Raw genomic sequence first — 25,601 nt, 5'->3', positions numbered from 1 at the left:
TTTAATTTTTGGATGAACTATCTCGGTCTAAACTAAAATTTGCTCCTTCCTCTTTTCCATAGAGTACATTTTTGTACATTTTTTATTTTTAGCAGATTGTACTCTCATATGTTATGTAATGGAGCAGATGTTAGGCATTATGCAACATCATGAGTGAAAGCAGCACTTCTTCTGGGCAGCAGTGTTCATGGAAAGAGGACGTTTCTGACACAAAGTCTCGTGTGGTTTGAGGAAGAATGCTGACATCATCACTGCTCCAGACTCTTATGTGATTAATGATGTAATGTTATGTGAAAGATGATGTAATTTCATGTTTCCCAGTGTCCTGGAACGGTTTGCTTTCAGTCTGTTCAAGAGAGTTAAATGCTTTTCTGAAGAACACGTGTTCAGTTTGTGTCCTCTTGGGTCATTCCTTGAGGGACCCATAATGCTCTTGGTAATAGACTCTGGTCCAAACCGACCTGAATGTCAAAACTGCCATGTGAGTGGATGTGTAAGTGACATGAGAAACAGCCATTTTGGCATCTCTCTCTCTCTCTCTATATTTTTTTGTCCATATTGTTTACAGCCTCCTGTGCTGAGTGTGTGAGCTGTGCAAATGATAAATGACACTTTCTCCAGTGGAAAAGAAAAGTGACAACCAAAACACTGAATGTGAAAACTAGAAATTAGAATTAGAAACCATTTTCTTTTCATACCATTTTCACAAACTGGCTAAAGTGTATATGTGATACACTTATGCTACATTTATATAGTTTTAAAAGGCATTTTGCGTGCATTATAATGCATTAAGAATGCCCTCATGCTGCTTTAGAAATACAGGCTTCATCTGGTGTTATAATGCATCATACTCTTAAAAGTTACAACTACAAATAAACAAGAACTATAATGTATTGTAACTGTTGTTGTGATTATTTATTAGAAAATACAACATATTATAAGATTGTTTATGCGCGTCCCTAGATTTGGCTTCGATACATGGGACATTTTCGCCATTTTCGTTTTGCTTTTTGTCCACCAAACAAAACTTGTAAGTCAGATCACTTAGAAACATAATAGCACATGAGCAAACATAATAGTTACATGTTCCAAATGCAATAAACTACTGTAAATTGTTCATGCAAAGATTTATGGCACTAGGTGTGTACGTTGTAATGACAGTCCCAGCTGAACCTTTGGGTCTCTCTGCTGTATCCCATCTATGAATATATGACGATTTCAGCATGAATAGACTGCTGTGACAACGTCCACCTCTATTGATACGAAAACAGACAAATTGGCCCACTCCTGTTTTGCATTTCAAATAGACACTGAAGGGAAGCGGTTCTTTAAGTAGATGGCATTTTGTACAAAAGAAAACAGGTGCTTTAAAGCATTCTTCTGCTGATTGCCTAATTAGAATGTAGGCAAGAAAATGTGCCTGTTTTGTGCATCTTGGAAGCCCCCCAGCAAGATAGATCCAGGCGTCTTTGTTTACAGAGGCTTGTCATCTGTTTGATGCAATGCTTTGCTGAAGTACACCCTAGAGAGCTGCTCTGTGCACAGAGCAATGATTGCATTAAGACAGGGCAACACTACGCAACACGTGCTGCTTATGCAACAAGAAGAAGAAGAAATAAAAAAAGGTAAACACAAGTAAACTGTAGACCAAGAAACAAGCTTCTAATCTCTGTTTATGCCAACAAAACCGATTAAGAAGTCTGGGTAATTATATACCAAGACAAACAGTACAAAGTAATTTTTCTTTCTGGAATGGAGTGCAGGCAAGTTCATGCACTGATAGTCAGTTGAGCAGGTTATATCTGATCTGTCAACGCTTCAGCAATAACAGAGTTGGAATACGGCACGAAATGCTGCTATGAACATAGATAAATGTATCAGCAAATGCTTAATCGCACAGCCGAAAATGCTGTTGTCTGAAACAGGAAGAACAAGAAATTGCAAGGAAATCTTTCGACTCCAAAAGAATGTCGGCCTCATATATGTTATCCTTTGGATTCATGATTCTCAACTCCAGTCCTCCCAGAATGTTTCAGATGGCTTCCTATTCAACACACAGAAGCTAATGAGCTGAATCAGGTGTTGTAATAGAGTGGTGGAACTATGATGTCACTTTGTCATATAATTGCAGTCAATGGGACTCACGGCTTTGAGAGAAAAAAAAAAACATTCACAGAACCAAATTAAAGCCTGCGGCTCCTGGCGATATCCGTGCGGCGGATCAGAGGTAAACAAATATATAAATATTGTTCAGTTTCTTGCACAGATTGATCGTTTCGTGTCTTTGGACCTCAATGTATCGTCAGCTGCAGGGTTTAATTTGGTTTTGTCTGTGTATGTTTTTTTTCTCTCTCAAAGCCGTGAGACGCAGACTGCAATTATATGACTGCAACGGTTTAAGTTAAAAATCTTCATTTGTGTTCTACTGAAGAAACAAAGTCCCCTACATCTTGGATGCCCTTGCGGTACTTAGGGATTTCCTGAGTTGAAAGTGAGGGATAATGCTTTAAAAAGACCTATCCAGATAATCACCAGTGTTTGTGACACACAGTGGGTTCTCATGGGTTAAATAAGGTTCACATGTTTTATTCTACATGCTATAACCGCCTACAAAGTGACATCATAGTTCCCCCACTCTATTAGTGAGACATCTAAAGCATTCTGCTATGTGGGTGTCCAAATTTATTACAAATAGTTGCATTGATAAATAAATAAATAAATACATACATACACACATACATAAATGCATGCATGCTAGAATAAAAAAGAGTTTTTCGCCTTAAGTATTCAGTAATAATATATAGCAATGCTTAAGTATTAAGTATGTAGTGAAAGTTATTCATTTCTTGCAGATGAGATGCATATTTTGTCTTAAACCATTTGTATCACTGCCATCTGATGGTTAAAACTGGCCAATGCCATTCTTAAAAAAATACGATTTTTTTTTTTCCGTAAAGCAACTAAAACAAAGTAGTGGAAAAAAGCTGAAGTGTATAAAATATATAAAATAAATATATTTACTATTTTTTTTTACTCTGCCCCCTTAACAACCGTGGGAGGAAGCAGGACTCCCACTGTGCAGAAATAAAGGCTATATTAGGTAGTCTGATTTTCCATACCTAAAAAACTCAATTAGATTAATAAAATAACTCCATGGGTGTTTTATATGCACTGTACAACCTAACAGTTCATTTCACTCAAATGTTACTGAGAATTCATTGCACTTAATAGGAAAAACTCAATAACTTGACTATATTAAGCAGAACTCAGCATCAGACTCTGTAAGGAGAGTAAATGTTGGAATTAAATGTTATTTATTTTGTATTTTGTTAGGTATTTTTGCACAAGATTAATAAAAGGGGAGATCTGTTAGTATTTACTGTTGTTATGTGGGATGTAAAAAGATGTCACATTTTAGGATTAGGAGTTCTAATCAATACTAATCAATTAGATTTCAACAACAACAATAATTGAGAGGAATTTTATTGTATTTTAGGAAATATTCTTTTAGTTAGTACCTACTGGAGGAATTTCCGAACTCAACAACACTATTGGTTTCTAAACTTGCGAGTTCTAACTCATTTTATTTTACAGTAACAGTTTCTGTAGTTATTCCACTACAGAATTTATTGGCTAGTTATTGGCCCTGGTTTCCAAAAAAGTTGAGACTCTAGTCTAGGAGTTTTTCTTTTGTTTGGTATTCTTTCCTTTATGAACTGAAATGCAAGCCACTGTCTCTCATATAGCCTCATTTTCATTCATATCAAAGTAACAGGTGTTTTATGATGCTCAGATGTGTGACAAGACCACGCATAAATCAGTTTATATGGAATAAATGTGAAATAACAGTGTTACCTTGAGACGCAGGCATCTCTGTAATGAAGTGCACTGCAGTGACACAGTGTGAAAATAATGGCTTGAGCAGCAGAAAGTCTGGATGACTTTGACTCTGATTGTATTTTCATCCGCATGCTTGAGGGCCACAAAAGAAAAAAAATGCATTTCCAGATTAGGGGACATATTTTTGTAATGGGGCTGGTTTTCAGTTTTGAGGTCAGAGGCTAGCTTGCCATTTTCTTTCATTATATGCCATATTACTGGAGGTACAAGTCAAGAGGATATCATATAACATTTATTAGACTTGCTGGTGGTCATGTATATGAGAGAGCAGCTGTTCTGAGTTTTTTCAACAAGGACAAATTCTAAGCATGAATTTAAACCCAAATAACAATGTCAATCATGGTTTTATGTGCAATCAGCCATTATGCTTTTATAGAATACACAAATTTTCTGTTAACTGGTGCTTATAATGCTTTATGCAGTATCTGGGAGCATATTTCTATGTCTGTGCTCTGTAGCAGATCATTTTTGAGGAATAAAAAGCACAGGGGTGTTATTTTTGCTTGCTAACCTTGCTTCGATTCCAAATTTAGATGCATCCAAAATAATTGAAAAGCAACAGAAAGCTCGTGTTACCAACATGCCTGAGCTGATCTTAAACCTCTGAAAAGCCTGCAATAAAATCAGAGAGGCATGTTGTGTTGTGAGACTGTATACCATAAAACTACACAATCAAACCATATTTAATCATGAGAACTTGAACAACAGATGTGCAGACAAGACCTCATCAGATACAGCTACATTTTTTTTTCTGTTAACTACAAATGCTAGTTCAAATCACAAAGGATATATTAAAACCACTTATTACCAGCACAAAAGAGCACCACTTGAGGATGTAGCTTTGCTTAAGGCCAAATTAATTTATTTTCAATGTGCCCTGTATAGATCTCATTTAGGGTTTAGACTTTAGTTGCTCAAATCGGCTCTAAGGCAGCTGGAACTACAGATAATGACATGATGATAATGATATTTGTTCTTTAGCATAATAGCACTGAGGTCAGGATAGTCTATTCAGGGTATTATATCTCACTCCGTTTATTCTGAAGAAGAAAAAAAAGACAGCACATCATCTGAAGGTAATGAAAGAAAGATCAGGAGATTGCTGAAGAGGCCTGGTCAGAGATGTGCAGCTGATATAAAGTGACTAACAGCAACTAATGGAAAGAATTTGAATGCAAAGTTGCTATTCATTTCTTTTGAACGCCTCAGAAAATAGCTCAATTTAATCCAGGTGCCTTTTGGAAATAGTGTTGACAAGAATACGCTAGCCATATTCAAATATACCTCACTTTTAGACGTTAGTATTTAGCCTTAAGCTTTTAGGCTGAAAATTCACCCAATCAAATCTATTTTCTAAATGCAAGTTATAGGTTTTATTGTAAACAATTTATTAGTGCATTTTCTCAATCATTAAAAAATGTCTTGACTGTAAAGTTTAATATTTTTTTTAAATTCAACAGTGTTTGGTGTTCAATTATTTTATTATTATTATCATATGTATTTTTATGATTTCTTTCATTTTAAAATTGCTAACAATAATGGGTAAAAGGCTTTAACCGAATGCAGATACTGGTGGTGAATGGCTGGATTCTTTTTAAAATCCCCACTCTTGGGTCCTGTCTTCAATAAAAGATAAGATTCAAACCAAAGCCTGTGTCTCACGGGAAGTCATTCACAATTATTACATCCACACATCACTCAACACAAATTAGTTCTATATGACCGCTTCACCGTCTTCAATTAATATGCAACATTCAAACATGCAATTATTCTCCTTCCTTTGCATGCAATTACCTGCAAGATCATTTTATTCGTTATGTGCAGCCGTCACAGTCGGGTTGGCACAGCACATAAGGTTAATAAGATTAAAATGCGCCGTTAGCTTGTCATGGTTGAGATCGCCTCTTAACACCTTAGAGCATGTGCTATTAGCTCTGTTTAATGTGTATTACCTTGTGGGTGCAATTAGTGTGTATCTCCTGCACTTCCTTAATAGTCTGTTCAATTGATACCATATAGCCCTCAATGCAATACCGCAGCTAATCATCTCTAAGGTACAGTACAGTTTTTATGAGTGATAGGGAAGGAGGGAAAGCAAAAGAGTAATGCTCTCATCCTTTCAGTTAGGGCCAAAAGTGCTGGCAAAGCATCCATACTCCCTAGTCCAACTTTGTTTTCATTTCTAAGTAAAGTATTATTCACCTAGTTAATCACAGTTAAACTTTTTCAACTACAAGAAAATAATACATCTCTGACCTCTCTGGTTGCAGCTCACAGAAGTCCAATCATCAAGGGTAAAGTACTTCAGCCTTTAAAAACAGCAGAATCAATTTGTCTGCACAGGTTTTACCTTTTTAATTGGTGCTTTCGGAGGTTACTGTTACTATTATTATTGCTCGTTAATTCTCAGAGTTAGCGATTTGAACAAACCCCTAAACCTTATTTAAACACGTCTGCACAAATTCATGCAATCACATGGAATGCTGGGGAGAGGTGCAATATTAGAGACCTATGGTTTTCACTTTGTTGACAATACAACGGATGAGAAAATCCCTTATTTTATCCCTAATTTGAAGGAAGGGCTTTAGGGTGGACTATTAGCAGACCAGAAAGCAAACACCAGTGTTGGGAAGGTTACTTTGGAAATGTAACAGGTTACAAGTTACACTATATTTAAAATTTAATTCAATTACTTTATTAAAGTAATGTAACTGATTACATTTGATCACTTTTGATTGCTTTTCTACATTTCTAATGAATGTTTTCAACTATTAAGGTCTTTGCACACAAAATTTTGTATGCATTTTTTTTTTTCAAAATGCTTGCTAAGGATGTGAAAAGGCAGAAAATCAAACCTGATCCACATTTTTTATGAAAGTTTCAGCCGCAGTTTGCAAACGTGATTGGCACAACATGAGGTCGTATTTATTTTTTAACGTGTGAACATTTCGGACTCAGTGTGCAATGGCCTTTAATCATTTTGAAACATTTAAAGCAGGCAGAGTTAACCTTACACTGATTACTTACTTGAATTAAGATTATAATCATTTAATTTTAAAGCACTGCCACCAAAAAATCAGACTTTGGCCCTTAGGTTAAATACAGATTTAAAATCATAACAAGAAACTTCTATGATACTGTTTTTGATCAATCTTTGCATAGCTTTGACATGAAACTAAAAAAAGTTAATCTTAAAAAATTATGTGTATACATAAACCCAAATAGGAAATAAAACAGTTAAGCATGTGTCTTATTCTGTGTCCTAAATTCCCGAAACATTGGTGTTTCATATTTTAAAGCAGTCGATGAAAAACCCTTTTGTAATCGTTAACATTTTCATTTTATTTTACCTTTATTTTACCAGGAATTTTCATAAGTAACTGTAACTTAATTACACATTTTTCTCAGTAACTGTAACAGATTAGTTACATTTATTTTGTAATTAAATTACGTCATTCCATTACTTGTAACTAGTTACTCCCCAACACTCTCAAACAACTAGCAACACTTTTGATCCATATTAATAGGTCCAAACAAAGCAATATAAAACCTGGTCAGACCTGAGGAAACCTTGTGTGCATGAGCACGAGATCATTATCAAGCTCTAATATTCCCAAACACGGCATTCGATAAACACAGTAATATACAGTCAGGTCCATAAATATTGGGACATCGACACAATTCCAACATTTTTGGCTCTATACACCACCACAATGGATTTCAAATGAAACAAACAAGATGTGCTTTAACTGCAGACTGTCAGCTTTAATTTGAGGGTATTTACATCCAAATCAGGTGAACGGTGTAGGAATTACAACAGTTTGCATATGTGCCTCCCACTTATTAAGGGACCAAAAGTAATGGGACAATTGGCTTCTCAGCTGTTCCATGGCCAGGTGTGTGTTATTCCTTCATTATCCCAATTACAATGAGCAGATAAAAGGTCCAGAGTGCATTTCAAGTGTGCTATTTGCATTTGGAATCTGTTGCTGTCAACTGTCAAGATGAGATCCAAAGAGCTGTCACTATCAGTGAAGCAAGCCATCATTAGGCTGAAAAAACAAAACAAACCCATCAGAGAGATAGCAAAAACATTAGGCATGGCCAAAACAACTGTTTGGAACATTCTTAAAAAGAAGGAATGCACCGGTGAGCTCAGCAACACCAAAAGACCCGGAAGACCACGGAAAACAACTGTGGTGGATGACCGAAGAATTCTTTCCCTGGTGAAGAAAACACCCTTTACAACAGTTGGCCAGATCAAGAACACTCTCCAGGAGGTAGGTGTATGTGTGTCAAAGTCAACAATCAAGAGAAGACTTCACCAGAGTGAATACAGAGGGTTCACCACAAGATGTAAACCATTGGTGAGCCTCAAAAACAGGAAGGCCAGATTAGAGTTTGCCAAACGACATCTAAAAAAGCCTTCACAGTTCTGGAACAACATCCTATGGACAGATGAGACCAAGATCAACTTGTACCAGAGTGATGGGAAGAGAAGAGTATGGAGAAGGAAAGGAACTGCTAACTGCTAACTAAGCATACGACCTCATCAGTGAAGCATGGTGGTGGTAGTGTCATGGCGTGGGCATGTATGGCTGCCAGTGGAACTGGTTCTCTTGTATTTATTGATGATGTGACTGCTGACAAAAGCAGCAGGATGAATTCTGAAGTGTTTCGGGCAATATTATCTGCTCATATTCAGCCAAATGCTTCAGAACTCACTGGACGGCGCTTCACATGGACAATGACCCAAAGCATACTGCAAAAGCAACCAAAGAGTTTTTGAAGGGAAAGAAGTGGACTGTTATGCAATGGCCAAGTCAATCACCTGACCTGAATCCGATTGAGCATGCATTTCACTTGCTGAAGACAAAACTGAAGGGAAAATGCCCCAAGAACAAGCAGGAACTGAAGACGGTTGCAGTAGCGGCCTGGCAGAGCATCACCAGGGATGAAACCCAGCGTCTGGTGATGTCTATGCGTTCCAGACTTCAGGCTGTAATTGACTGCAAAGGATTTGCAGCCAAGTATTAAAAAGTGAAAGTTTGATTTATGATTATTTTTTGGTCCCTTAACAAGTGGGAGGCACATATGCAAACTGTTGTAATTCCTACACCGTTCACCTGATTTGGATGTAAATACCCTCAAATTAAAGCTGACAGTCTGCAGTTAAAGCACATCTTGTTCGTTTCATTTGAAATCCATTGTGGTGGTGTATATAGCCAAAAATGTTAGAATTGTGTCGATATCCCAATATTTATGGACCTGACTGTATGTAGATGTCATTACAAAAATAATTAATTTAATCAGAAAATGGTCCATCTAATTAATGGAAATGTTCATATTAATTTCTACTGCGCATTAGTTCCTTTCAGAGCTACAGTAAGAGAGGATGCCAGAGGAACAGAGCAGCAGAGGAAAGCACGAAAAATCATTTGATTTATGAGAGCAGCACTTAAGACACAGAAGAGAAGATGTTATGCACCGTGGCTTCCAGCCACTAAAGTAATTTCCTCAACGGCAGGTACACGCTCAAGCGAACAAAGCTACAATCAAATTGCTTCACTGCACAGCCTAAAAACTTGTTTAATGTCATACTTATGCCTATTCTTTGGCTTTAGCGTGACACCCGAGTACGTTAGTCAGTAGATATTGAAGCAGGTGTCTGTCATGTGGCCCCAAGGGTCTCAGAGTTTCTATCTGCTCATATATATCCATGCCGTCTGTAATATAACCCCTGCTCATCCGAGGAAACCCGGCTGCTCCTGCGAGACTTCCATGATGTATGTTGTGATATTCCTTCAGTCAATCAGGGCTCAAAAGCTGAATATGAGCGATGAATCAGCTGCCATCAAAACATTCTTAAACACCCACGTGAGTAATAAATACTCTCATCTGCTGATGACTCAGGTTCTGGGAGTTCTGTTGAAGTCTAATTCAAACCTAGTTTCAAGAGCTTTTCAACCACTGAGGCATGGTATTTATTCTTCATTACAGCTAAATGCATTATGAAGTAGAGTTTGTTGCCCTTTTAAAGTTTGCATTCACATTATTGCTTCATGTTTCGGGCCTAATACACCCAAACGCTGAACAGCAGTGAACCAGGCTGAACATCTACGGAGAGGTGAAGATGAGACATTGATTTAAAAGAGGGTATAATGTGACTTTTCAGGTCAGAATTGTAGATAAATGTGCATGCTGTGGAGCTGGTGATAAAGGGGGTTTGAGTTGTTGTGAGGAAGAGTGGCAGGGTCTGACGAGAAGAAGTCGTGGCCTAATGGTTAGAGAGTTGGACTCGTAATCCAAAGGTTGCGGGTTCGAGTCTCGGGCCGGCAGGAATTGTAGGTGGGGGGAGTGAATGTCCAGCGCTCTCTCCACCCTCAATACCACGACTGAGGTGCCCTTGAGCAAGGCACCGAACCCCCAACTGCTCCCCGGGCGCCGCTGCATAAATGGTTGCCCACTGTGTGTGTGTTCACTGCTGTGTGTGTGTGTGTGTGTGTGTGTGTGTGTGTGTGTTCACTGCTGTGTGTGTGCACGTTGGATGGGTTAAATGCAGAGCACGAATTCCGAGTATGGGTCACCATACTTGGCAGTATGTCACTTCACTTCACAGAACAAGAGTGTTACTGAAACCAGAGGCCACTTCGTCTCAAAACCCGAGCCTGATGCTGGAGGCTAAAGGGTTGTAGTCCTAAGCAAACTCACTCTCAGAAACCCTCATTCAAATACCTGTTGCTGCAATCCATGTAGGATGTGAGGATATTCATACTTGCTCATAACTCCAGTTTCCAACCATAAAGGTTTAAAAAGTGACTCTTCATCATTAAGTGTGTACATTAACTTTGTATATGTTTGCAAAATGGAGTTTTCAAGGGGTATTTTAGCATTTTTTTTGTGCTGGTCATATTACAAAATGGTACAGACGACCGATTGAACATATTACCTTGAATTACGCCCATAATTTTATTAAAAAATCCTCATACGTTAAGCCACAAAGATCAGATAGGAAATATGCATTTAACTGTGATGGAGTTGTGCAAAAATAAAACTTATAAATAAAATCAAGTTTTTTGGAAACCGTTTTCTTCTCCAGTTTTATGGTTTAATTTGGCACATGGCACAATCAGCATGTATACATCTGGTATACATAAATAAATATTAAATATATTTATACATAAATATACATATAGAGCTATTAAAAAGACACTTGTTGTGGCCTCAGATTATGGTGTAGTAGAAGATAAAACTAGGACAGACACTAACTGCTCTGCCCTCTGAATATTGGTGCTTTCAGCCTAATAATTGATAATAATGGTCATTTACACTTTCAGGTCAATGGGAGCAAAATCTTCATAAAAGCCCTATACATATATGTATGTATGCCCATATTTATATATATATTTAAAGAAACACAGGTCTACACTGAAGTCAGGTTATTCAGTGTAAAGAGGCCACTGTCTCCAGTCGAGAGGAACGCTTACAAAGTCAATGAAATCATGTCAGTTAGTTCAGTTCAATCTTAAGCTATTGTTTTCTCTTGCATGTAAAATAATAGATTTATTTTGTAATTCTTAAGCAAAATTAGACATATGTAACTTTTTTAAAATAACAAAAAGTTCTATTTCGCAAAGACAGACGACAATAGACGCAGCTGAAACACTATTTGTGATGAACAAAATAAACGTAGTGGTAAAGAAGCCCCCCACCCCCATCACACAAATATATAACAGAAAACATGGCAAAGGCAATCACACACACACACACACACACACACACACACACACACACACACACACACACACACACACACACATAGACTCAACTCAAATATTCCCATTGACACCCAGAATCTCTCTCTCTCTCTCTCTCACACACACACACACACACACACACCAGTCAAACAGTGCTCTGAGCGTTGTGTGTAAGTGTGCATTTCATGGGAATTTGACACAGGAGCCGATAGATAACTCTGTTGTAAAAGATGCACTTTTCTTTAAACAAAACACTTACAGTAACTTTAAAAGTCTTTATCTCCAGTCTTATCCAATGGAAAAGTAAAAAAAAAAAAAACTTTCAGTGGAACCAAGAAAAAAAGTTAAAACACCACATGTGAGCTTATGCAACTGGAAAATGAGTTGCAGTTACTATTTCAATCCACTGCTTTCCATATTTGTCGTCTGTCTAATGCTTCCTGGAATCCAACCACTCGAGTCAGATCGCTATGTTCCACACAGACACATCTCAGGGAAAGATCGTCAAATTAAGAGAAAAAACTGCTTTTTATAAGGCATTGAAAAGAAATCAAAAAGCAAAGCAAACAATATTATGCAGACGTCACCTTGGAGGCCACTGTTTTGAAACATGTTTCCCAAAAAAGACTGTGATGGGAAATAAAATGCACTTTCCTTTGTATTTTTTTTTTTTTTGTATGTGTTTTTTTTTTTTATTCAAGAAAAAAGTGATCGTCCCATTTGCCCGATTCTGCTTATAAAGGCGTTTCTTTCTTTTCTTTTAAAACAATGATTAGAAAAAATACTGCTTGAAACGCTCGTCCCTTTTCAAAGGAAAGAGACCAGTTCTGTTTTGGCAGGTTTGCACAACTTGACATCTGGAAAGAACTTGTCACTGCTTTTTGCAAAAGTCTATTCAAATCTTTTCGTTTCCACCATCGTCCTGAACCCCCTCCTCTCGCTTCAGTGTTTTCATTGAAGCCAAAGACTCTTCCCCCATCCCTCCCGCTTGTCGGATGGCCATAAAGCTATACACGCGTGGTGGAGTGGGAGTGTGGCAGGCCGGTGGAGTTGAAGCCAGCTGTGAAGGTGTTGTATGGATGTAGGTTGGGCATGCCCATCAGCGAGTTGGGGATCATGGTTATGGTGTTGGGCGTCATGAGCGGGATATCGTCAGGCGAGCGTCGCAGAGTCAGCGTGTAGTCGGGAAGCGAAGCGAGCCGTAAGGGGTCTCCGGGCGGCCCTGCGTCACACTCGTGGTGCGTCTGGTTGACCTGCAGGGACATTTTTTTTTTTTTAAAGAAATAGCAGCATGTTTCCAGCAGAAAATGCATTTGAAGCAAATTATTCTACATAAGGCCCCGATCAGACTGAACACGTTTTTTAGGTTTGAAAACCTTCTTTTTTTGGTGACTTTTAAAAAAAGAGCAGTGCACTGCAGTTTTTTATGTTGCTAGGCAACCACCAAATCAGCTGTCCTGTCAGTGTAATCAAAGGACTATAGCGCAAGCGCTTTAAAATCTTTGGCTTTTGCTGTTAAGTAAACTGTCACATTAGCAAAAACCTTAAAATATACAACTCGCGACAGACACCAAAATTTCTCCTCCATCATTGCAGTCTCTGGACTTTCTAAGCAACTGTAAACTTTCGTCAACACAATGGAAGGACATACATTCGATTGGACAATGGAAAAAAATGTGAATGACATCGGGCGCTTTTCTGCTCAGAGTTGCTTTTTTTTAAATTTACGGTGCGTTTCCATAACAGCATCAAATCTGTGCTCAGCGCCGCTAGCAACGCTACAACGCCACTGCTTTGGGGAGTGTCAAATTTAGGGCAGAGCATACCTCTGAAAACTACATTTTTACCCTGTTTGCATTTCTTCTTCTTCTTTTAATGGTGATTGGTCATTTTTCGCTCGATATTTGCATAAAGTCGAGGGATGCTCAAACTTTTTGATGCTCTCGGCTGCTCTCAAAGCTTTCTCCGCGCCGCTTTCAATCCCATAATGCACCACACAAAGCTCACCGCGCATTTAAGCTCAACTTCCATAGGAAAGAATTGAAAACGCTTGCTCAGCTGCGCTTGCTACATGCCAGTGGAAATGCACCGTCAGGCGCTCAGGGCGCTCCTGCAAAAATACGAGGCGCAGCAGGCGGCTAAAATGCGAGGTGCCCAGGGTGCATAAACAGCAAGCAAGACGCTCACTATCTGTCTGATCGGGGCCTAAAACTACATAAAAGCAGACGGGCTGCATAAGGATGCAAATTTACTCTCTGACAGCAGGAAGCACTCATGACAAACATGACAAATACAGCATTTACTTGGTTACCACTGTCAGCAAATCAGTGCTGCGCTTATAAGTACTACTTTAATATGCATTATGCGTTGTGCGTCTGGTTGACCTGCAGGGACATGATCTCCTCTTCAGGGGCATGCCGGTTCACGTCGTTGGCGGTGGTGTCTCGTGGAGAGCTGGGCTGCGGATGCTGCTCCTGTCGGCGCTTATCCTTGCGGTAGTACAGAGCGGCGAACGCCAGAACGTTGAGGAACAGCAGCGAAGCTCCCACTGCGATGGTTACGCTCAGCTCGGTGGAGTAATCCCGTGGGTTCTCCACCACCAGGGGGCCTGGCTCCTCTTCTCCGTTCCACTGCTCCTTCCCACTCTCGCTGTTGTAGGCCGGAGACATCGGAGGCCGCTTGGTGTTGAATGGCCAGGCTTTGCCGTTGGGACGTTTGGTGGACAGGGAGTTCTGGGTTGTCTCGGGCGGTGGCACTTTGGTGGTGGTGGAGGTGTAGTGGAACATGTCGTGAAGGTTGTACAGATGAGGGACCAGGTGCTTCCAGAACGCCACTTTAGTGGCGCGGTAGTGATCCCGGACTCGTGGCTTGAGGCCGATGTGCAGGTACAGCTGGTCTTGCGGGTTGTATTTGGACCAGGCTACCTCTTCGAAGCGATTGGCCTTAGTGTGGATGAACTTGGTGTCCTGAGGCACTGGTTTGTTGGGATCTCTGCAAAACAGATAGAAGTAGAATAAATCAACTAAGCTGAGAAGGTTTTTCAGGTGTCATTGCTAGAGTTCAAGCAATACTTCACACAAAAATGAAAATTGTATCATCATTTATGCACCATTCATTTGTTCCCAAACCTGTGCGATTTCCTTTTCTTTTTTTTTGTGGAATGCAAAAGAAGATGTTTTGCTGAACATTTATGCTGCTCTTTTTCAGTGAAAGCATACAGTGGGGATGTAATGATTCACTCAACTCACAATGCGATGTGATTCAAGATATGACTTTCTCACCATTTTTTAAAATACAACATTTCTAAATGAAAAAGTGCCATTTTATTATTCTTCAGAAAAAATAATGCATACGTCTTTGTGAAATTTAAATATCTATGCCAAATAACAAAAACAAAGTGAAATTTCAAAACAAAAGTCCCAAATAAATAAATAAATCTCTTCATATAAACAAACTAAGCCTTTGCCTGTGCTCTCTCTTTTTTGTTGCTTGGATTTTTTAAAGGTGTTTTTTTTCTTTTCTTTTTTTAAGAAATATCATGTTTTCAGCAGAAAATGCACCTTGTACAGAAAATGCCTATGAAGCAGATTGACTTGTTCTGACAAATTATGCTACATATAACTACATAAAAGCAGACGGGCTGCATGAGGATGCAAATTCACTCTCTGACAGCAGGAGGCACTTATGACATAAATGACAAATACAGCATTTCCTTGGTTACCACTGTCAGCAAATAAGTGCTGCTCTTATAAGTACTACATTAATATGCATAATACAGAGGCAAGATGAAAAGAAAATTCCATCAACATGTTTCTGAAGACCAATTATATCACAATTCGTTTGACATCTCAACCGACTTGAATCGTCACATATTTCCAGTCATTTTCAACTGGCTCGGGGTGCATCGTTACATAGTGAGAACATACGCAACTCATATGCGACATGCTCAAAAATGCTGTGAAATTCTGCAAAACATCTCCTTTTCACAGGACGTTTTATACGTTGCAGGGGTGTCTAACTCAGCTCCTAGAGGGCCACAGGGTCACAAATGACCATACAGCTTTGGAATTATATGAGGGTGAGAAAAGGATAGCAGATTTTTTATTACAACTATCCTTGTTAAGTTGTTGGTTCATTCCCATTAAATTCACCATTATTGTGCAATCCTCAACCTCAGGATACTGTAAGGCAGGGGTGTCTAATCCTGTTCCTGGAGGGCCACAATCCAACAGAGTTTAGCTCCGATCCTAATCAAGTTTGGGATTACTACAAACTTCAAGGGAAGTGTCTCTGGGCAGATTGGAGCTAAACTCAACAAGACACTGGCCCTCCAGAAGCAGGATTGGACACTGACTTTTTCAGAACAACTGGATTAATCTGCTAAATGACAATTTACTACTATCATGCTCATACTTCATACAATATCCAGCAGGAAAATCAGCACGCTTCTTCTTTCTTTTCAGTAAATCAATACCTTTCGTCTTGGTCAGGCTAAGCATGCATAAAAAGACACAAACAGCTTGCATCCTTTCGCATATCAACCCCTGGAGTTTGCGCTAAACAACAAAACAATTTTACGTCCACCGTAAAAATTACACTACTATCTATCTTGTTTCACCTTCTTGTATTAAGCTGCCTGGCACTTCTTCCAAATCATCATTTTCTGTTTCTCCCCTATGTGACATTACGTTACAGCTCATATCTCTAAGCACCTCTGCCTGCTGGGCTTCACGCATCCTCGGCTCATTCTCTATAAAAAAGAGATGGGCCAGAGGCTTTTAAAGTGAAACACAAATGAATAAATCAACAGCTGAGATGTGCTTCAGGATGCAACTTGTTTTTGATAAAACAACAGCAGTGCATGCATTCCGTTAATTGCTTTGGGAAAGCAGTGCAGACTGCATTAACAGTGAGTGTGCTGATAGAAAGTGGACCATAAGGGGGGAAGCTGGCAAAGGGTCCTCATGTATGTGTGTGTGTAGTATTAACCTTTAGCCTCCAGGGGTCACTGTTTCTCCAACTGATATTACAAACTCACAGAAGGCAAAGCAAGGTGGCGTCCAATCGTCTGTATGAACATATGGCATCTAAATAATCTCACATCTACTTGTTGTCTTTTAGCTCCACTATTGACTATCCTAAGAACTCTTCACAAATTGGGCAATATATACTATATAAAAACGATTTTATCAGAAATCATTTTTTAATGACTGTCAATGAAGGCATTAGCTTTTTTGCGGCCATATGGTATGATTCAACAAATGAGAGCTAACAGGGACATGCTAACCAGCTAAACCTTGACCCCTCATCTGTGATAAAATACCGCTAGATGAAACAATGCAACGTTTCAGACTCGATCTAATGAAGAGACATCCCATGAACTTAACAGCCATGGATATCAGATGAAAAATAGCCTCTTTGGCTAATTCTGGCACGTTTACAGCCATATTCATTAATGTGCATTGTCCCTATAAACAAATGAAGTAAACTAAACTAAATCACTGGGGTGTCCTGGAGCGAGTCGTTCAATTCCAAGCTATAGGGTTGCTGTCTCCAATGTTTTGTAATTCACAGTGGATGAAAAGTGACAACAAGTCAAGATGGCAGCTGTTTGTCCTTATACTGTCTGTCTGCCAGTGGAGTCCTATCAGAAAATGCACAAATACCACAATAACAACATTCAGAAAGAATGACACTGTAGGTCTATGTGTTATTATACAATTCAACTCAACCGCATTAATATTAATATATTTTAGAATTTGAAAAATCTTCCATCTGTGTCAAAGTGGTTATTTTATCGAATCATGTCTGAAAAGTTGTGTTTGCCCTCATGAAATCGAGCATCTTCATGCCGCTCACACACATAGGGTAAACAAAATAACGTTGGGATTTGTTTGTTGATCACCTCTCTCACGCTGTATTAAATTGTGGTGTGTGCACCAACTGAAATGCCGGTGCAACTTCACATCATACATTGCAGAAGATGCAAAAAGCTATATAAAAATTATATAGATCAGAAATTAGATTCTTTTGATCTATTTTGTATTGTATATTTCCAGAGTCGTGTCGTCTACAACAGTACACTCTTAAAAATAAAGGTGCTTAAATGGTTCTTCACAGCGATGCCATTGAAGAACCATTTTTGGTCAAAGGTTCTTTAAAGAACCATCTATTTATTAACTTTTTGTAATCTTCTTTCGCCATAAAGAACTGAATGCTTTTATGTTTTTTTTGTGCTTTTTCTCTTGTCTGTGCCTCTGCAAGCAGAGAAGTAAATGTAAATAGGTTGAATGTCAGCTCAGAAGCCGATAAATAACCAGTTTTATTAGGCTGGTAATGATCCCCAATGAATATTGGCAGCCAGACCATTTATGACTTTGTAGCTGAATATCAGTAATTAAGTTTCAAAGAAGCAGGCGGCAGAGGTAAGGTCATATTGATCTGCCATGGTGCAACATGCCAGAGAACAGGACATCAATGAAGCTGCAGCGGCGCAGCAGAGATATATTCTTGCTGCGTGGCGTGCGAGTGGCAGTACCTGGGGCATTCTCGCTTAATAGGAAATGCTAGAATCTCAATATCACCTCATGATGGTCAATCAACCGACTTGCATGACACAGCATATTTGTGTTTGCGGCTGGGTTTTCAATGCTGATTTGAGGTCAGTTGTGATATTTTAGATGTGTCTTCAGAGGCTGTTGATCTGCACTGAAGACATACTTTGTGTGGGCGTTTCACACACGAGGGTTTAGCTCGAGATTAATGTGTTGATGTACATGAAGATGAATAATTACTGCCTGTAGTGTTACCAGACAGCACAAGTACTAATGATCACACTTAAGGTTAGGGATATTTCTAAAAAAAAATTTTTGTGTTAAAACTATTCAGTTTTAGCGAATAACCCTTACAGCATTTGTGATATGCACATGAATGCAATCTCAAATAATGGGCAATCTCAAAGAGGAAATTACATTTTCAAAAACATAAAAGGCTGACAGCTTAGAAATGTGATTTCCAACATTGGGGACAAACTTCAAAAGAGAAGGAATACTGGAAAACACTGAAGATTAGCCAAATAGTCTGTCGATTGTGAGTTGTTTCCCCACAAAACCAGTTCATTTAGAGTATTGAAAACTCTTCTTCATTGACATCCATTAAAAAAAGGCTAAGGCTTCTTGTCTCCTTGCCAGTGTACTGCGGCGTTATGCTTCTTTTTGTTAACCTTGACGGTTCCCTCTAGGGGAGGGGCTCTGCTATAAGGCAGTCTGAGTCATTCAATGTTTGTGAAGTCTCATTTTTCCTGCAGTTATGCCAGTTTATACTGAGCTCATGTTTTGGTTATGTTACTGATCTCTTGCATGTTTTGTCTGTCATTTTGGATTTGTTAGCCTCATTTATTGGACCAGTGTTATTTTATTATCACTGAGATACTATTATAGTTTTTATTCATATTTAGAATTTGTTTTCATTTTCATTTGTTTTCATTTCTTGTTAAATTATTATTATTTCAGATAGATGCCAAGGCAACATTTCTCATTTTCATTTAGTTTAACTTGATGTATTAAAACTATTATTATTACTATTAATAATAACAATAATAATAATGATAATAATAAACCAAAAAAAAAAAGTTTTAAATTTTAGTTTTAGTTAACTATAATAACCCCGATTTAATATTTGGATTTGACATATTGTATAATAAAAATAATTGCAAGTCCACTGTCTTTGTTACAGTAGGTAACTATACCTATGTCATTAATAAGTGTTTTCCTCCCCAGCGGCCAAGCTGGTGCCCCATTAATCCTACTAAACCACAATCTGGGCTGTGTATGTGCAAACAGAGAATTAGCTGACGGTGTTCTGTCAGGTCGCCCACTCAAATCGGCTCCTAAACCGCTCAAATGTTTCTACGGTTCAGGCCACCTGGGCTTGCCCAGTGAAGCAGTACTTCAGCCTCTATTAGCGCCACTCATTCGGATCTCAGGCCCTGAGAGGAAACTACTCCATGACCATTGAGATTCTGAAACTAGGTTCGACTTCCTAAACGCCATCCTAATACCAAAGGGAGAGGTCTGTCTGAAGATATTTTCATCAAAGGATCCAATCTTAGCGGTGCAATATTCTAGTTTCCTAGTAGCAAATTAAGTCTGGACAAAATTCCACTGTTAATGGGCATTTATTTATTTTATTTTTTTATTAATTAATTAATTAATTAATTATTTTAGTTAGTGGTGCTTGTTAAGGCTAATTGTTTGTACTTCTAAACCCCTTAGGATTAAACTTTTGTGCACTTATTATGGACCTGAAAGATACCTTAAATCAGGTGTTTTTTTTGAGGAAAGATGTGCTAGTGATCAGTGGTCATGCATACCATTTTCACTTGATGAACATTAAATTGGACAAAAAATATATAGACTAGAATACCATAGAACATTTGGGGTGGGCTCTTGACTTCAGACAGTAAGCCACAGAAAAACTCGCCTTTACAGACATACATAGAGAAAGAAAGAAAGAAAGAAAGAAAGAAAGAAAGAAAGAAAGAGAAAAAAGGAGAATTGGTTTCACTCTTGGAAAACCCACGCTTTTTTCATATAGCAGTCATAGCAGAATAAATCTAAAGAATATGATAAGGTGAAAACGAGTCAGAGTTAATTTGACGGGGCTGCATTGGTTATTCATCAGTCTAATTTGCAGTGCTTGGATGACTGTGGACATAGAGACACCAAATCAAATGGGGCATCATAAAAGCCTCTGTGTCCACTTCAGTGTCTTACTGTGCTTTGGTCAGGGTCACTTATTCCAATAAATAGCACTAACTCAAGTCTAACTCAAGGTAGTGCATGCACTTTTAATTTTAAAGATCTATCTAGGGGTTATTTATAAATACAGGAGGTAGTGTGCACTGCTTCATGTGGTTTGTCATCTTACGGTACATTTCAAGGTCCACACACTGGCTTTGCTTTTGAAAGATGCAGTGTTACATTTAAAGTTTTGCATATCTCTCTTTGCTGTTCTCAAGGTCAGCAGATAGAATATATAACATAAAACAGCATGACAGAGTGAATGCAATTTTGAATTCAGTTGTATTGAATGTGAGCATGTAGTGAAATCTAAAACGTTTTTACACTTTCATGATGCTTCCTTAAACTTACATATACTTGCCCTGCGTTCCATTTGGAAGGGCTCATCCCTATGCCCTAATCCCTTCAAAGGGTTTACCCTCCGGGGTGAGAGCTTTGAAGGGTTGAAGGGTGTAGGGGACCAAACAACTGTTTCTTGAAGTGCCCTTTTTTGTCATCATCCCGTGCCCACACGGAAGCGCATCATCATGCAAAGAATTAGCGCAAAGGATCATGGGGGCCCTTTGAAGTGGCCAGTTTTGAGCACTTCGATTTGGAACGACCCTTCAATATGGCGGCCATGATTGTTTTCACTCCGAAGTGCCCTTCGGAGGGCGATATATCCTGTTTGGAACGCACCATTGAAGTACACATTTTACAAATTAAGAGTACTTTTAATTCATTAATTTTTTAAAAATATTTTGTTGAGTACACTAATTTATTAAGTTGACTAACATAGATAACACAAGGACTTTAAATTATAATTCTAATTGTTGAGCCAATTTTTGAGTAGATTTTTGCAAAATTCAAAATTGCAAAAAATCTTGACACATAGAAATGTAAATTTTGGTTTGCATTCGACTCAGCATGAGCCAGAAAATCAAGGGAAAAAAGAAGTTTGCTTTTAGACCTTACGGTTCAAAAATTATTAGCAGAAATACGAGTGCAAATTTGGCCTGTTGGTGGCGTTATAGAGTTTGAAATAGAGACTTAACAATGAGACCGTCTTCTATCTGTGTGCCAAATTTCATAACTTTCGCGCCAGCAGTTCTGGGCTGCCATAAACTTCCAAAGTAGAAGAAGAAGAAGAAAACTATGGTGCTTTGCCCCTAAATATATAACAAACAAGTTTCAATATTTCATATTTTAATTTACCATAATAAATGCTTGTCAGTACATTTGGGCCGTAGACTTTAATATTTCAAAGATAATAAAATTATATAATTACATATAAATATGTACTTAAGTTCAGCTAACTATAATACATATTGATTTAATTGCTATTAACATTAAGTCTTCCGAAAAAATTATATTCAGCTCACACTATATTCTTTTTAAAGTATATTATTTCTGCAACACATACTCATATTAAGTATTAATTCTTTAAAACGTACTCTTAGAAGGCAGTAATCTAGCAAACATCCAGGAAACCCTAGCAACTGCATAGCAGCTCACTAAAATGTATTCAGAAACTGTCATCTAACCCCAGCATTGTAATGGTGGCTTTTACATGGGCAATCAGCACTTTTTAAAGTGTTTATTGGTTTATAAAATGAGGCTCAAACACTGAACCATAATGCACAAAAAATAAATGTATCAGAACATCTCTACATCACTGTCAGGGAGATTTTCCGTCAGTAAGCCAAAAAGAAGGCAATGGTTTTGAAGTAATACAGGTAGCTGCAGGTCACGGGCCCCTGTGCACTCTTCATTCTGACTGCTATTGATCGGATAGGCGAGGTGAGTGATGGTCAACGTGTCCTGACTCCTGTCCGGTGCTGATCACTCAGCTTCAACTCATTACATTCAACATGCAGCGCACCCTCTTCATCATGAGCATCCAGAGATCCTTCCTTACCTTCTCCAAACCAAATCTGCATATTGACAAAATATTTCCTACATTATCAAGTGCTGACTTAATTGAGAAGACTGCTAAACAAAATAAACACAATCCCTTTTTATTTATCGATTGAACTCGCTGAGGTCTAGGAACGACAAAAGAAGCGGATGCAGGAAGCAGTTTAGCTCAAAGACAGAGAAAGAGATAGACTTGGCCTTGGGTGCAGGGTCAACTGATGTTCAAGAGACTGTTTCCATTTGGGTGTAGCGGTGAGGGAAACTGCTCATTAAGATGCAGCATTGCAATTATTATTTTTTGTTTCACAATCACAAGGCAGATACGACAAGGCAGTGTGAGTTAATGAGCATCTGCTTGTCATTCAGATAAAGTCCAGGCAACAGAATTTCAATAAGACAGACGTCAATACAGATGCATTGACAAAACACAAAATGCAGGTCGTGTCAAATCATTGAGCGATTACGGTCAAGCTGGCATGTACACAGCTAAATCTTATTTATTAATCGTGGCTTATTGATTATTGATTAACCATGTTTTATTATTTTAGTGGAATTGCCAATATCATGAAAAAACATGGGCTTTTCAAACAGAAATATATTTGGATTCATCCCAGCTGGCCTCAGCATTTCTGAGAGTGGCTTGTTACAAGAAAGCATGAAGGAAGATGCAGAGAAAATAGGAGGACAAAAGGGAAAAGCACAACAGTATTCTGCTCAGCGATGTCTCGGGCTCAGCACAGCATGGGCTGTTTGACTGGAGGCTGAATGACACAGTAGAAGAGTATAGAGGAAACAGCCCCTGTCCATCAAATGCTAGCACTACAATCTCTATAGAAATGCAGACAGAAGCATTTGAGGTCCATTTGTAGCCTGAACAAAGGCGATATGCGCAGACAATTCAGTTATCAATGTGAAGAAGGTTCTTGGATGCTTTTGTTTTTCTGCAGGACTAATGGCCACTGGTTAACACTTGATAAATTAATTAGGGTGCTAATGCATTACACTTTTACTGTTAATAACCAGCTGAGAAAAAAAGAAAGAATAACTGTCTAAAACCCCTTTGAGATTTGAATTCAATTTAACGGTTCTACACTTGGCAGCATTTTACCATTATTCTTCCATTCATTTCAGAGATTAATGATTTTTAAAAATTGTCCCAAAGGCAGATAAAATGTCTTAGGAGTAAGAAATATGTAATAACGCATACATGTCATTTTTATTTTATTTTATACAGATTCAACACATGAGAGCTGTCAGACCCACCACCTTGTTATTAAACCCTCTTCAAATAGAAGACATTTATGTTTTTTACTAATGTGGCAAAAATGTGGCTGTAATGTTTTTCTCAGGATCTATGGATACAAGTTTTCATTATTTTTTTAAATTGTCATGATACGCTGGAGCAGGGAACGAAGGAGCGAGGAGACAAGGAGTAGTACAAAACACAGTCTTTAATGGAAATCCAAAAACACGGGGACCGTAGGAGACACAGAATGACATAACAGCAGACGGTAAACACAGGGCGTAAGTATACAGGGGAGAACGAGATAATTAATAAAACACAGCTGGGGACTAATGAACTAATAATCAACCTAAATGAGGACAGGAACAGGAAAACCCAAATAAGGACATAGATATTTGATATTGTGCAGTTGCTTTGATACAATTTGCATTGTTAAAAGCGCTATATAAATAAAGGCGACTTGACTAAAACAAAAATAATATATAATATAATATAATGTTTCAGGAGATTAGGACACAGAATAGGACACATAATTATTCAATAACTGTTTTATTTCCTATATTGATTTTTTTTTTATATGTCAGTGTTTCCTGTCATAGCTATTCAAAGATTTGATTTCCATAACAGTATCATAGCTATTAAATGGTTTCTTATGATTTTAAATTTGTATTTAACCTCAGAATGATCTCAAAGTAAAAAGAGGTGCTAAAGTCTTATTTTGTGGAGGCTGTGCTTTAAAATGAAATTATTATATTCTTAATTCAAGTGATGAAGGATTTTGAAAGTCTGACAGTAATTAGTTGTTTTAAATGTTTCAAAATTTTGAAAAGTAATCAAAGTAAATCACATAGTTACATTACTTATTACATTTTAAATAGGGTAACTTGTAATCCGTAACCTATTAAATTTCCAAAGTAAGAATATGATATAATATAATATAATATATCTATTAGCCTCATACTCAAGCTTGGCATCCAATAAGGAAACATTGTTACCTTGTCACTTCACTTAAACTAGTTTTTTGTCAAACATGCCTTTCTACCCAGATTTCACAGTTAATGGATGTTTTCATGTTGTATTCCAACTACAGGGGGGGAAACACTGCTTGTAAGCACCATGAAGCGGAAAGAATAATTCTGCTTTAGGGAATGATACGTACTGTTGACATTAAGTGGCACAAGCTTAATATAACGCTCACCTATTCGACTCCAGGTTCCATATTTACGTATGTATTTGGCCCGGGTACAAGTGTCTAGTTTAGAGAGATGCCAGGGAGTGCTATCTAGGTCATCACATGGAGAAGCTATAAGCACACTTCACATGCTGTAGTGCACATTTGTGGCTGTATCCCAGCATGCATCAGAACTAAACCGGAGAGTTTGCTGGTTAAGATGGAAGTGACGATTTGTGTGCTTTATGCGATTGAGAGGTTCATTATCCTGGCATCTAATCCTTCGCTCTGTACAAGCCGACTGCTAAGCAGTATCCTATATAATCCGCTCCTCACAATAGAGCCACACAAATGGAGCAACTCTATGGGCAGTAACATCAGAAACTTAGTAGTGCTTAAAATGGATTCTATAATGCCAGTTCAATTGGAAGCAATTAGATGAATGACTTCAAGAGGATACAGTGTTTTTCATGTAATAAATAATCTTTAGTATTTTTGAAAATATTCTTTTATAATGGCAGATAGGATGCAGCAGGGGTCGGGGCTACTGTAAGTGATTATTTAAAGGACAGTACGTTTTTAAAGCTAGATAGAACATGGTTTTGTGCCTTTGCGTCAAGACATGACATTTTAGAAATTGGAGGCCATTGATTTAATTCAAATTAAAAGGGGCAAACGTTGAACAGATATACACATTTACAATTCATAGTCTTTGTGTTATGACAAAACAGACCACAAATATTGATAACTCATCTTGCAGGTTTGTATTTTTTGTCCAATAAAATATTCTCTATAATGAGAATGTCCTCTAAATTGAATATATCATCTGTTTT

General features: G+C 38.1%; 1 protein-coding gene across 1 annotated transcript in view; it reads right to left on the bottom strand.

The window, feature by feature from the left end:
* Positions 1 to 12,354: 12,354 nt before the first annotated feature.
* The window catches only part of LOC306883736 (neuroligin-3-like), a 246,146-nt gene continuing 232,899 nt past the window's right edge, over positions 12,355 to 25,601 (bottom strand). Inside the window, exons 6-7 of the mRNA XM_079439168.1 lie at positions 14,042 to 14,648; positions 12,355 to 12,910 (exon numbers count right to left, since the gene is read on the bottom strand). Of these exons, the coding sequence (XP_079295294.1) occupies positions 12,665 to 12,910; positions 14,042 to 14,648 (853 nt within the window). The 3' untranslated portion in view covers positions 12,355 to 12,664. The remainder of the gene's footprint in view (positions 12,911 to 14,041; positions 14,649 to 25,601) is intronic.

This window comes from Barbus barbus, assembly GCF_936440315.1.
Source record: "Barbus barbus genome assembly, chromosome: 17".
Lineage (NCBI taxonomy): Eukaryota > Metazoa > Chordata > Actinopteri > Cypriniformes > Cyprinidae > Barbus > Barbus barbus.
The sequence above is the reverse complement of the archived record's forward strand: the minus strand, read 5'-3'. Positions and strand labels throughout refer to the sequence as shown.